This window comes from Malus sylvestris, chromosome 10 (assembly GCF_916048215.2).
Source record: "Malus sylvestris chromosome 10, drMalSylv7.2, whole genome shotgun sequence".
Lineage (NCBI taxonomy): Eukaryota > Viridiplantae > Streptophyta > Magnoliopsida > Rosales > Rosaceae > Malus > Malus sylvestris.
The window spans coordinates 3,543,795-3,558,705 of record NC_062269.1 but is presented as its reverse complement, the minus strand read 5'-3'; the positions used below and the strand labels follow the sequence as shown (position 1 = coordinate 3,558,705).

At 37.1% G+C, this 14,911-nt stretch overlaps 1 protein-coding gene and 1 non-coding gene across 2 annotated transcripts; one reads left to right on the top strand and one right to left on the bottom strand.

The window, feature by feature from the left end:
* Window positions 1-4,397: 4,397 nt before the first annotated feature.
* On the bottom strand, window positions 4,398-4,469 carry TRNAH-GUG (transfer RNA histidin (anticodon GUG)). Its single transcript has one exon. It is a non-coding gene; the product is annotated as a tRNA-His (tRNA).
* Window positions 4,470-5,352: 883 nt separating this feature from the next.
* On the top strand, window positions 5,353-5,944 carry LOC126587990 (egg cell-secreted protein 1.1-like). The gene has a single exon (XM_050253104.1). It carries the CDS (start codon window positions 5,397-5,399, stop codon window positions 5,856-5,858), a length of 462 nt encoding a protein of 153 aa, XP_050109061.1. The 5' UTR covers window positions 5,353-5,396; the 3' UTR covers window positions 5,859-5,944.
* Window positions 5,945-14,911: the final 8,967 nt, after the last annotated feature.

Here is a 14,911-nt window from a genome sequence, read left to right as displayed (position 1 = left end):
GAATGAGAACAATCAACCGGAAGCCGACGTCAAACCTCTGATCCTGGGTTGCTTACTTGGAAGTTTGACTGCTTACCTTGTCTGTCACCTCTTTCGGCAGATCTCCTAGCTCGGCGACTTGGGGGACTCCTACTATAGGGTTTGTATCACACTTGACTAAGCCCGAAACTACAACTAAGCTTCAAGTGAAATTGATACATTACCTTGTGCGTCAACATCAGCTAAATACACCATTCCCGGATGGAGGAAAGGTACTTCCAGAGAAGGGCAGATGAAGATCAGACCACACTTCGGTACTTAGAAGTTTCGTGATTACTCAAGGGATTGGATCTTGCAAGTCCCCAACCGAGGAGTTTCCCTCACTCGGGAACTTAGGGGAGCACTGTTTGTACCATACTTGACCAATCCCGAAACTACCGAGCACCGGCCAACGCTATATTGTCAAGGACCCAGAAGAGTTCCCCTCTGACCAGGAGGCCAATCACTACTCGACACGTGTCAAGATTAGAAGCCAATCAGAGCGCAGCACGTGTCAACATCAAGAACCAATCATAACATGACACATGTCAATGTGACAAAGCTACAAGTTTTTCTATAAATAGGGGTCATTCCCCCATAATATTGCCTAATGCCATTTGTGTTAAATCATTCACAAGAACTCACTAAATTGAGAGCTTGATCCTTTGTACTTGTGTAAGCCCTTCACTACTAATAAGAACTCCTCTACTCCGTGGACGTAGCCAATCTGGGTGAACCACGTACATCCTGTGTTTGCTTCTCTGTCTCTATTCATTTACGTACTTATCCTCACTAGTGACCGAAGCAACCAAGCGAAGGTCATAAAACCTGACACTTTCTGTTGTACCAAAGTCTTCGCTGATTTTGTGCATCAACAATATTTAAGGACCATAGAGACTTACGAATCAGGAATCTAACATACGGATCTTCCCGAATTGGATTTGTAAGTTCATAAAATAAAATGTTGGCCGCCACTTAGTTTTTGGCAATTGGCGGAGATCCGACCGTTGGATCGTAATGAAATTTTAGGATGTTGTTCTAGAAGCATAATGTGAATCTTTAGAAGTAACGGATCGGAAATCCGTGATGCAGATCTTCCGGATCAAATCTTAGGGGTGTGTTTTATGTAAATTATGTATTCTATCGATAAGAATTCTGAAATGTGATTTGATAATTGTTCTAGGCGCCGATCGTTCGTGACACCTTTATGTGTGTGCTAGGGAGTTGTAGCGTAAACTCTAGGTGAGTGAGTCTTTTCCTTTCTATTGTGTGTGTGTATATATATAAATATATATAATTGATAATTCCATAAATGTTTATAAATTGATTATTACTTACGATTACTGTGAATGTTTTGAAGTAATTATTGTGAACTACGAATGGCTTGATCCTTATTTAGGGTACATAGGTAGTCTAACGAGACGTTAGATGAGCCATACAATAAATGAGACTAAATAATTGAGACAATAACCTTGTTTAGGGGATTGAGTAATGTGAGGGACATTGGTGGAAAATGTGAGATTTAACCTTATGAATTAGTGGTTAAATGTTTGTCATAAATCAATGTGTGAAGAATCAAGAATTTGAAGTACGGAAACGTAATTAATGATAGTTAATTAAACTAGTGTCTAGTTAAGCTTGTCATCGATAATTATTCCCGAAAATAAATAGTTCGGGAGTAGGGCGTTACAGCTTATGCATTTTATGCCATTATATATATATATATATATGTATATAATTGAAAATGCTATAACATGGTTGAGTATTAGAGTGCATCATGGTTTATTTATATGTATATTACCTGCACATAATTATTGTGAATGCTTGAAGTGTAAAGGTGAACACAGGACACCCAGGTAAGTTCATGTGAGTTTATGGTATTAGTTGAAATGATGGAGTTATGGCATGACTATATAATGTTTTAAGCAACTTCGACACTATCATACAGGTTGCCCACGAATCGTACATGTTATATTGAGATGCATTGAGAGCTCATAAACCTGCACTTCGGTGTTAGTGCTCCCGCCCGTGGCCAAGGCACAATCTTTCACATGATGTTCACCTCCCGCACCTTACGCTCACCTTGGATCCAAGGTAGGTGCACAGTCTTGTCGTACAGACCACTTTAGGTGGTTCTGACTCGTAGGTGACCCGTGATTATTTGCACAGTCTTCACGTGATCGTAGCACTTAAGCGTATTTATTTACACCCAGTCCTGTCGTACATACCACTTTAGGTGATTCCGACTCGTGTGCAGGTATACTTATTGAGCTATAGATTCAGTCGTACAGGTCACAAGAGGTGACTCTGACTAATGAGCTAGCAGATGTGATGAGATATGGACAAGTCGTACAGGTCACAAGAGGTGACTCCGACTTATGAGCTAGCATATAGGATGAGATATGGATAAGTCGTACATGTCACTATAGGTGACTCCGACTTATGAGCTAGCATTGATTGATAAGATATGGTTGTAGTCGTACATGTCACCATAGGTGACTCCGACTTATGTACTAGCATGGATTATTAAGCATATGATTATTTATATTGCTGTTGAGCTGCTATGTTGTGCTATACTTCTGGATTTAATGTTAGGTTACATTTAATATCATACTTATACATGGTGAATTCTCAGAAATTATACGATTTTACAAAGAAGGGTTATTACAAAGATAATTTTGGTTTCAAACATTTTGTTTTTACCCACTCACATCTTCTGTTTTGCACCCCTCCAGGTTTTAATTGCTGAATGTTCGTATTAACGAGGATTCTTGGCAATCTCAGGATAGAAGGCTACTTCTTAGGGTATAATCCTGATCTGTTCTACTATACTTACTTATGTTCTAACGTCACGTGCGAAGTGGGTTCATTCCCGCTCACCAGCGCACTCTAGTATTTAGGCACTCTTAGGTTCAAATTTATTCATATTTTTCCACATCTTTACACTTTATGGCTTTGTCACCTTCCAAGTGTTGGCCATCACAGCTCGATTCGGAATCCTTGTGAACATTCCGGATCGGAGTGTATTAGCCATCCTAGTAACGTTCACACTAACAAGAAGAAGAAAATAACATAAAATATGGACCGACAATGACATATTAACATGGCTTTTGATTAATTTTTGTGCACTCTAATTTGGTTTATGATAAATATAACATCTCAACGGTTCATAATATAGAGTCGTGACTCTTTAATTTGACTTTTTGCTTCCTAAAAATCTTTATGATTTGGAAGCTGAACTGTTGTATCAACAAGATAAGGGAGGCTTCATTACCATAAAAATCAAAATCAGAAAATGACATGTCACTCAATCCTCACTATTTATCCTTTTTATTTATTTGAACAATAAAATCAATCACATGTTCTTATAATAAAAATTTATTTAATTGAACAAACAGAAATGGATGCGCGCATAGGTTTAGGACAAATTTTAGGATTGTGTTCCACACAGCATATATTGAGTTTGATTTTTCATACTAGTAGATTACATGATAGTGGCGAAAAGATGCTGAAATACCTCTGTGAGTCTTCCTGACCCCGAAAAAGGTGGATTGTGGTGACAAATCCATCAACTGGTTCCATTTTTAAAAGGAAAAATGAATGCATTAGTAGCGGTGATTTGCCTTGATAAATATGATATTCTTTTTTAAAATTTGCATCTTAGGTTCAAACTCTTCCCATTTTTAGTGTAAATTAAAACAGTAGTATCGCTTTTAATAAAAAAAAAATATTTTTATTGCACAAGAAGAAAAAGTAATTTTCACCACATTAATGACTACATCTCTAACATTTATATAAAGATGTGACAAATAAAGCTAAACATCTAAATCAACTATCTGACAAATGGGTTTATGAATTGGTCCAAATTTATTTTTGTCAATTTGGGTCCTTCAGTGAGAAAATATCTACAGCAAAACTTGCAATTTTGGCAAAGCTATAGCCACTACTAACATCTACAAGTAGATATTAGTGAATGTGGTCACCTAATACAGTCTACGTCTTGCCACTTAGTACTACGGTCTAGTGACATTTTTCTTTAATTGTAAGTGAGAGGTCTTAAATTCGATTCTTACTAAAGGCGAATTTGAACCACACTATTGCTAGTACATTGTGAGGCTTAGCCCACTTCCCAACCTATTTAATGTAAATAATATCGTTTATATAAAAAAAAAAATCTACTTCTTTTTTATAGTTCACACCTAATACAACTACAAAATGACTAGTTACAATATCTACATATTAAAAAAAATATTTATTTTATATATATTTTTTGTTTTTAGAGTGCCAATAACACTTCATTTTTATATAACTTCACAAATGTAGTAGTTAATTTACTCTAATTTATTGTCAGGAACAATTTAGCTAAAAAGAGGGGATAGTGTGGCTGCTGGGATTCGAGCCCAGGTCTCCACGGCCACAACGTGGAATTCTTACCACTAAACTACAGCCACAATTGTTGATAACATATGTTATATTATATCTTTATAACGTTACTCTTTTCGTTCAGAAATTTGGTCTTGTGCTTTATTAGAACTTAGGTCTTGTGTTTTTCATTCGTTTTTACATGTCCAAAACCTCTGAGATTTTATTCATGATGGTTATTTCCACCATTGTCCTATCAACATGTTACAACAATCTATATATTACACATGTGATTTAAACGTTGCATGTTTGTAAATTGTAGTTTTGTAGTATCTATAACGTACGCAAACAATGCATATGTTTGTGGCCCAAGTGCTTAAGACCATATATTCATCCACTCGATGTTTTAGTGTTTGATTTCTCGTCCCCAATATCACTTATACATGAAAAAACTTTTTTATTTTATTTTAATTTTAATTTTAATATAACGATACACACACATTTATAGGTGAGGGTATAAATTGGTATCGAATATTTTATTCACAAGTTTTAAATTAAAAAGTTTATTTATAAATGAAATAAAATATTACTAGACTGTAAGTGATATACATGAAAAACTTGAGGAAACAAAAAAAATAAAAAAATCAAACATAAACGGAACAAGGGAAGTCCAATCTATATAACCAAAAGAAAAAGGCCGTCAAGAAAGAAGCCCAAGAGACAAATTAAACTCCAGCTAAACGCCTCTGGCAAACCAACAATCACAAAACCGTCGACTAATTTATCTAAGGATTCCTGGGAAATAACTTTAATCAATTTAATTAGTCTTAATTGGCCGCTAATCTGGTAATAATGTATGCATAATCATTGACATTTCTCAGGAGGCTCTTCACTTCCCCAAGCAAGTAGCGTCTGTTTCCAGTCCCTCTATATAAACCCTTGCGCTTTTTCTTCATTCTTCAAACACCGAATATCTCACTCATCATCCACAAATTAATCGATCAAAATCTTGAAAAATGGCAGCTCACACTATTTCCTTCCTCTTCCTTCTCACAGCTCTTCTAGCCCTGGCCATGCCGTTCATAGCCAGTGCGGCTCGACCTTTGAGTCGTTACTCAATTGGGTCAAGCATGAACCTCGCAGCGAGGTTGAAGTTGGACGAAGAATCAGCAAACTGCTGGGAATCTTTGTTTCAGCTGCAGGCATGTTCCGGCGAGGTTGTCATGTTTTTCTTGAATGGTGAGACGTACATAGGGCACGGGTGTTGCGAAGCCATTCGGACCATTGAACACCAGTGTTGGCCTGCCTTGCTTGGCACGCTAGGGTTTACCACTGAAGAGACTGATGTACTCAAGGGTTACTGTGACGAAGCCGACCATATTGAGTCCCCTCCTTCTTCCACGACACCATCACCACCGTCGATCAGTAAGCCTGCTACTAAACCAGTTGCTACTGGTTGGGAGAAGTTGGTTCCTTAAAGAATTTCTTTTTGGGCACTCATATTGTCAAAATGTTGCATGCACGTATTGCTAATTTTAATAAAGAATAATTAGTTTTGGGTTAATTTGTTCTATGTTCTGTTTTAGCGTCTATGTGCTGTATCTTGATTGCTTTAGCCACTATGTTTTTGTTATCGCTTTATGTCAGCCTCAAAACATATGCAGCATTAGCAATGAACGAAAACTTAATTGTCTCGCTAAGGAGAGGCTAAAGCTAACCAAACCATCTGCAACAGCGTTCATTTTCCGGTTAACGGTGTATACATTTAGAGGCTGACATACAAATGGCTTCGCTTGACCTGATCGAGCGTCTTCCTTGTAGTTATGATTATGCCACCATATGTGGATTATTTATGTTACATGTGCAAACTCAAAAACAACGCTTCCGACCATAACGACGCAACAGGTTCCTTGTGGAGTAAGATGAATCCCCCTCAGCTTGCTCTGCATTTACAGCGTACGGCCTATACAGAACTACTGTTTTATTAAAGTTCAGATCACATTTCTAATACAGTTAAAATCCTAACAAGTGTAAAAGGTCATTGCCGGCATTTTGTAGCGCGCTTGATGAAATTAAATTCAACAGAATGGATTCGTAGTAGCTATATACATGTTTTCAGATCAGACGGTTGAAAACTTATGAGCAAAACAATGCGACTACTCAATACTCATGATCTCGAGTTTAGCTGTTCGGAATTTACTACAAGGATACCACCCTACGATTTCCACGCACAAGGGAAGGATCTAGTCATCCAGAGAGTAGACTTCGATTCAGTGTGCGAAGGGAGTAACAACTGAAACAAAGATCCGGACAGCTAAACTTGAACTTTCTTCGGATGGAAGCAATATAATTTTTTTACGTCAAGGAAATAAATAGACATAAATTAACAATTGCAAAAGCATTTAGTAGAAGAAACAGGTGCACGAATTCAAGCTGCAAAAACCAATTCAACTTGTAACTAGATTAGTCCATACGTAGTTTCCATCCAAGATTTTCAAAAGCTTGATCGGTTTACAGCGGTCGAATACCTACTCGTGAAAATACAACAGCACTAAGAAATAAAGTTCCAACCCAAACCAAAAAAACTAAAAGACTTGGGCAGTTCAGGCAGGTCCAAACAAAGGGCGTTACTGCACTACAAAACCTGCAGGAAAAGAAAACACCGGAAAACAACAGAAACCACTATATTAGTAAATGGTTTTTTCTCATATTATAACTCGCGGCAGGAGTTAAAATGTAAATTACCCTTCAATCTTTACAAAGAAGATCATCAGCATTCACAGTTACAAGGAGAGCCTTCAGCAGACAGTAATTTGGAAGAGTGATTTGGTCGATGAATATGATTCTTCTCTCAATGAAAGCACCAATTGTTGGAACCAAATTCGTACACCGCCTTAGGCGGAAAGAGCTACACAAGTCCGGCTACCTGTAAGAAAGCAACACCCATAGTCAGACCTCGGGTACCAATGGGGTACTAGCTAGAGGTTCTCCGATGGTCAAGTTAGTAAGCAATATTAAGACTCTGGCTACCTGCAAGTATAGGCTAGAGAATAACCAAAGAGCATGCCTGGATTGTGTAATATGCGTTATGCAAGTGAATTGCATTACCAGAGTTATGCCCTAGATGAGGATATTTACACTAGCTGCGAGAGACCTTTTATGATACGAAATTCGTGGTAAAGCAAGAGAATCAAACATGATATCTAGGATTAGATATTGTTTCCTTTTAGGAGTGTGTTACTTGCGGAGCACGCCAATCATTAAATTGTAGGAATCTCCAAGAAAATAGAAAACTTGTCTGATCCACAATCAGATCAAGTTTCCGTGTCTTGCCTAAAAAAGAATCGTGCCTACCTTTCAGCGGTATAGCATGATGTGATGGCATTGCTGGTTCGTTTGAGCTGCTCAATCCGATCGGAGTTGTTGAGCCCATCAGCTATACCCCCAAACCCCAAATTCCAATTATTTGAACATTAGGTGAACCTCCAGTGTCTAAGTATTCAGTACTGAATTCTTGCACGAGAAAAACTATTTCAACTGAGTGCTTGGTTTCTTCTAAGTATGTGGTTTTCAATACTCTCTAGACGCCCCCAAATATTTTTTCGATTAACACTCCGTCACGCCTGATAGTAGGAATGTCAATTATTCAAAAGAGATGCCTTGTTCATCATGAGTAGATATTTGCAAATTGAAACAGATTCGAACAAATTCATTGATCCATGTGATTAATTGATGAGCTGAATTCAACCACCTATCAAAAACTAATCATCGATTATAACGTGAATAGATTAGATCATTGGTCGTTGGAGTATCACGCAATTGTAGCTTTCCGTCATAAAAAACTAAGCATGTAACTTGCGTTTCACTTGTTTGATTTCGACGTGAACTCTTATGCAAATGCTCTACATTTTATAAAATTCATAAATTTTTATTTAATGGCCAAACTTACATTTCTATTATATTTCAGGAACCAACACATATGTTTATAATATTCTAATTTACAAGAGACTATACATGGTAATTATACAATCTAAGAAACCCTAATACAAAGTTAACTAGGAAATACAATTGGGCTGGACTGCTAATGCTCACGTTACACTCTCATTCAATTTGGTGCATAGATATCATCATGCCTAACTTGTCAAGTGAGCTATGGTAAACTCTGCTACGTACAGCTTTTAGAAGACATGCGCCAATTGATCTTCAGATTTAACAACTGGTATACAAATTAAGCCAGCCTCCAACTTCTCTTTGATGAAGTGTGCCATCCACTTCAACATTATTTGAAGGGATGAGGGACAGGGATGTTTTTATCTGGAGCTCGATGATTGCAGGATTTGGAGTTAATGGACAAGGAGGAGAAGCTTTAAAAGTATTTGATCGGATGGTTAAGCACTCAGCTGTCAAGCCTGATGATGTAGCATTTCTCTTGATTTATTCTGCCTGTAGCAATTCGGGTTTGGTATCGAGATATTCAACATGATGTTGCACGAATACTAACTGAAGCCCGGACCTAAGCACTACGGGATACTTGTTGATCTTTTTGGCCGGGCAGGAGAGCTGGAAAAGGCCTTGGAAATTGTTGAGCGCTTGCCAAATCCTGCTGCGCCCAATGTTTGGGGAGCCTTGCTTGGTGCTTGCCGGATCCATAACAAAGCAAAGCTTGGAGAGGTTGCAGCGAAGAATCTTATCCGGTTAGATCCCAAACATGCGGGGCATTACATTTTGCTCTCGAATATATACGCCATTGACAATAATTGGGAAAATATGGCAAATCTCAGAAATTTGATAAAGGAGAAGGGGTTGAAGGCGATGTCAGGGCAGAGCATGGTTGAGGCGGCAGTTGAGGCAGTTGCTATTAAAATTGATAGTTCCGGCGGGCGCGAATGAAGCTGGGGTTTTTGATAATTTATTTCCATGTTCTTCACACAGAGGTGCATCTTATCAAATATGTAACGGGTAATCTAAATAAGATATTGTTTTCGATGTCCTGTGCAAAAGAGTCGATCATTGATTTCAAATTTTAAATTGCTTGCTGCAATTGCAATACAGACACAGTACACTCAGTCAAACCAATGCACATCCAAAAGGAATACAAACTTGGCAAAAACGTAGAAAGAAAAAATTCTGATAATGAGGAGCAACATTGTGTTTTGGGCTCAAACCCTCTTGCTCTCTTAACTTAGATTAGTAATATCGCTTGTAATTAAAAGAACAAACCCAGAAAGATAAAAGTAAAAGTTGTGGGAAGCTCACAATGTCTGGTGATGCTGATGATCCGAAGAATGGAGCCGTGGGAGTGCCTCGCTCTTCTGCTGCGTAAGAGAAGACGAGTGAAGAAAAAAAGAAGGCTACTTGAATCCAGCCAATTATGTTCCGTTTTCAACTCAATTTTGGTGAACTGGAAAGACTGACAACTCCGCCGTGACTGTTATTGGGCATACTACTGATGTACAACTCGTACTGCTGATTAAAAGGAGTGGCGTGCTTCTTGTCCAGTCCAGTTTCAGCTGAAATTTACAACCTCATGCTATCTAGTTCAGTTCTAACAGCCTAGTTCTTACTCAAACTTTGGATCATGTTTTACTTTACCGTTCGAACTCCAACTTAATTTCAAGCTCCTAAAACTTTCAGTTCATGCAGAGTGTTACATTTTGCTCTAAAATACATATACGCCATGAACAATAAATGGGAAAATATGATAAATCTTAGAACTTCGATAAAGGAGAAGGGTTTAAATACGATGCTCGCGCAGAGCGTGATCGAGGCGGGGAGTGACATCCGTAGTGTTGTTGCCGGAGATAGATGATTCTGATCAGATTTACGGATTGCTGGGAAAATTAAGGTCGAGGAAGGTTATGTTCACAATGTTGATTTCGTGCTACATGAGACGGACGGACGATGTTTTGTAGATTTCAATGTGCCGTGCTAGTTTGTGATTTACAGTTAAAGGATGATTGATTTGTTAGTTGTAATGAGGAATGATTCCGTTACTGCAAGAAGCTATAAAGTTTGTCGTACCCAAATGCAAATTATCTGCTTACATTAAGAACACAAATAGATCACAACAATGTAAATGGTAAATAGTATAAAAATTTCTAGGGTGCTTCAGAGTAGGGATTGTCACACATGCGTTGTGAAACCTTGTCACTGTATTTTTGTTTTCATTTTTTGGCTAAGAAACAAAATTTGCCCAACAAATTTTCCGTTGGCCAAAAAGTAGACGACGGAACCTTATTTTGCTCAACACAGAAATTTCGTTGAAAAGGGGTTTTTTTTTTTTTTTGTTTTGAATTTTGAATTTTATTTATTTTTTTTTTTGTAGAGAAAGCTTTGTACAGGATAAAGGAACATTTAACATGGTTAATACCACATTATGTTCGTTTAATTTAATTATCGGGTTAAAGCTATTATCTAAACTGAGTTCCTTGATTCATTTAAAAGAACCAGAAAGTCTTGTTATTGATAATGTAAATGACCCGATAACCAAAGCTGGCCCTAAGGGTGTGCAAAAGATGCCACCGCACAAAGCCCCCGATTCGGAAGGGCTCCAAACTTTCATTACATGCATACAAATGCATATAAAATAGGTTAGATGCAAAAGATAATACCATTTGTGGTCCTAGTGCTAGTGGTTTAGCTCTTCTACCTTATTGCCTCTGGGCTGGGTTCAAATCCTTGTGATATTGCTTTACTATTTTTAGCTTTTGCAAATTTATAAACTTAAAAAGAAGATAACAAAAACACATCTAACGAGCATCGAACTCAGGACCTTTGAAGGTAAGGAAAAAAACTGGCCAATCTAACAACTTATTTTTGTTGCAAGAACTTATAATATTTTAATTTTATAGATAATAAAATTGAGGAACAAAAATAATAAAGAAATATAACATTAAAAAAAGGAAGGGCCTCCATCTAAGTTTTGCACAGGGCCCCTAAATACTCAGGGCCGGCCATGCCAATAATCACCTGATTCGTTAACAGATCGTGTCGTTTGGTGTCAGGTGAACGAGTCATATAAGATATTATCATACGTAATGTATCGATATGGCCAACGATATCTTATCGGGTTCTTAAAATGGTGACTCGATAACAACCCAACTCGTTAACAGGTTAATTTGAAACCTGTTATTTTCGTGTTGAATTGACGAGTCGTGCAAGAAATTCCAGCTGTATAATTGACATAAAATGGAATATGTTGTCATATCATCTGTTTGGATTAATTACCATATTTGAAGTTTGTAACTGATTTATGCATGTGTATCTTTCACGTGAAACTTCTTTAGCTGATATATGGATTTGTAAATTTCTCTTTCATTTCACGTTGAAACTTCTGTAACTGATATATGCATATGTAATTTCCACTCTCATTTCACGTGAAACTCACAAACACTTTCTCTCATTTCATGTGAAACTTATGAACATTTTGTATGTGGCTAAACGAACTTTACTCCGACCATCAATTTTATCGCCCAAGTTTTCTATAAAATACCTCATAAACCTTCAACATAATATACGAAGTAAATCATGTATTCTTCACACTTTTTGCGCACCTCAATCTTAAAAACACTTACTATATTGTAGAAATGGGTGTCATGGGAGAAACGACGCACAAGAGAGCCTCGTGATGCTGCTGAAAGAACCCTCGGCCTCAAAAAGCTTGTTCTTTCGACATTGAGAGACATTTAGCACTTCCTAATCCTCAATTCCATGCAATATATAAATCAAAGTTTTCTCGTGAACAAGCTTTTTGAAAACTTTGATTGTATATTGAGTGGAATTGAGGATTTGGAAGTGCTGAATGTCTCTCACTGCACCTTTATAGAGGACTCTGAGCATCTGGCTACTCGTATATATGCGAACAACTTGGCGAGTCAATCATTGCACAAGCCTCACCGATCTAGAAGTTTTTTCTGTGTCCAGATTGATGTGTGATATGTGCGAGGGTGGACCGGTGGAGTAAATATAAGTTGACCTGCGTTTTGGTAGACATTTTGAGCGGCACACCATGCTTGCATGGTTCAACTAGTTAATGAGATTCTAAAAATGTATGACAGTATGAGCAATTTGCTTCTATATAGAGTTTGATGAATTTTTATATTATTATGAATATATGGATTTTGAAAGAGTTTACTTAAGTGATTCATAACATGAAAGGTTCTAATAAGTAAAAATCTTTGTCATTCGAACATGAAGAGTTTTGAGTAAGAACTCCTACAACTCTTTGAGTAGTAAAACATTCTTCGAAGTTTTGGGGTCGAACAGAATAAGAAAAAGATGTTGGTTAGAAAGTAAATAAATAAACTATCCTTGAAGGCGGAAAGAAATGCACGCACTCGTCTCGACACTCAGTCTGCAGCAGAAAGATGGAGCCGTGGGAGTGCCTCGCTCTTCTGCTGCGTTAGAGAAGACGAGTGAAGAAAAAAAGACGAAGGCTGCTTGAATCCAGCCAATTATGTTCCGTTTTCAACTCAACTTTGATGACCTGGAAAGACTGATAACTCTGCCGTGACCTGTATTGGGAGTACTACTGATGTGCAACTCGTATTGCTGATTAAAAGGAGTGGCGTGCTTATTGTCCAGTCCAGTTTCCCCTGAAATCTACAACCTCATGCTGTCTTCAGTTCTAACAGCCTAGTTCTTACTCAAATTTGGATCATGTATGACTTTACCCTTCGAACTCCAATTTAGTTTTAAGCTCCTAAAGCTTTCATTTTATGCAGGGTGTTACATTTTGCTCTCAAATATATACGCCATGAACAATACATGGGAAAATATGACAAATCTTAGAACTTTGATAAAGGAGAAGGGGCTAAAGATGATGCCCGCAGAGGGTGATTGAGGCGAGGAGTGATATCCGTGGTTTTGTTGCCGGAGATAGATGATTCTGATCAGATTTATGGATTGCTGGGAAAATTAGAGTCGAAAATGAGAGAGGAAGGTTATGTTCACAATGTTGATTTCGTGCTACATGAGACGGACAATGTTTTGTAGATTCCAATGGTTCGTGTTAGTTTGTGATTTACAGTTAAGGATGATTGATTTGTTAGCTGTAAGCAGGAATGATTCCTTTACTGCAAGAAGCTATAAAGTTTGTAGTACCCAAATGCAAATTATTTGCTTACATTAAGAACATAGATAGATTACAACAATGTAAATGGTAAATAGTAACACACTCAAAATTTCTAGGGTTCCTTGGAGTAGGGACTATCACACACGCGTTTTGTGAAACCTTGTCATTGTATTTTTATTTTCATTTTTCGGCTAAGAAACAAAATTTGTCTGACAAATTTCTGTCGGCCAGAAAAGTAGACGACTAAACCTTATTTTGTTCGACGAATAAATTTCATTTGAAAATGGCTTTTTGGTAGTGAAAGCTTTGCACAGGAGATTGGAACATTTAACGTGGTTAATATCGCATTATTTGCCACTTAGTACTACTAGTGGTGTTCCTTCTCATTGATAAGTGAGAGGTTTTAAGTTCGATTCTCGCCAAAGGCAAATTTGAAGTACCTTATTGCTAACTCATTGGTTTAGCCCACTCCCCTACCCCCTTAGACCATCTCCAATCCTTGGGTTAAAACCTATAGTTTTTAGAGTAAATTGTAGTAATGGTCTCTCAACTTTAATCAAATTGGAGCAATGGTCCCTTAACTAAAAATCCATTACCATTGGTCCCTCAATTCATCAAAATGTATAGCTATGGTCTTTTTCGTCAACTTCGTCATAATTTTGTTAAAATGAGTTATGCTGGAAGGACACTTGCTACAATTAGGGTCCCTCAATTGATCAAAACGTGTAGCTATAGTTCTTTTCGTCAACTTCGTCATAATTTTGTCAAAATGAGTTATGTTGGAAGGACCATTGCTGCAATTGGGTTAAAGTTGAGGGACCATTTCTCCAATTGTTAAAGTTGAGGGACAATTTCTCCAGTTAGATAAGAGTTGAGGGACTAATGGTATTGCACATTTTGATGAGTTGAAGGACCAATGGTAATGGATTTTTAGTTGAGGGACCATTGCTCCAATTGGGTTAAAGTTAAGGGACAATTGTTACAATTTACTCTAATTTTTAACCCATAAAATTTAGGTTTTAACCTAGAAACATGTTTTCTGCTCCAACCCTTCTAGGTTAAGTTCTTAGTTGGAAATTATTAAAAAATGAATTTAGGATTCTTAAAGTAATTAATTTAAAAAAAATGTAGACTATCATAATTTAATTTTATGAACATTTAAACCCAAAAATATTTAGATTCTGATTAATATTGAAAAATCACCAAACCAACATCGTGAAACTCATGAAACACTATGAAAGAATATGAAACACATGAAAGAATTTTTTTTATTATTGTAGCTGTTCAAATTAAATTTGGACCATTAGATTTTTTTTACTAGTATATTTGATCATATTAGATCTTAGCAATTGTAATCAATGAATTTATAAATATAAAACGAAAAAAAAAATAGAAATAGATGGTGGGCCAACCCTCTAACCCAGGGGGAATTGTGAGCTAAATTTGCCCAAAAAATGA

Bases quoted from the DNA above. Each gene is read 5' to 3' on its own strand.
- LOC126587990 (XM_050253104.1), top strand. From the start codon at position 5,397: ATGGCAGCTCACACTATTTCCTTCCTCTTCCTTCTCACAGCTCTTCTA.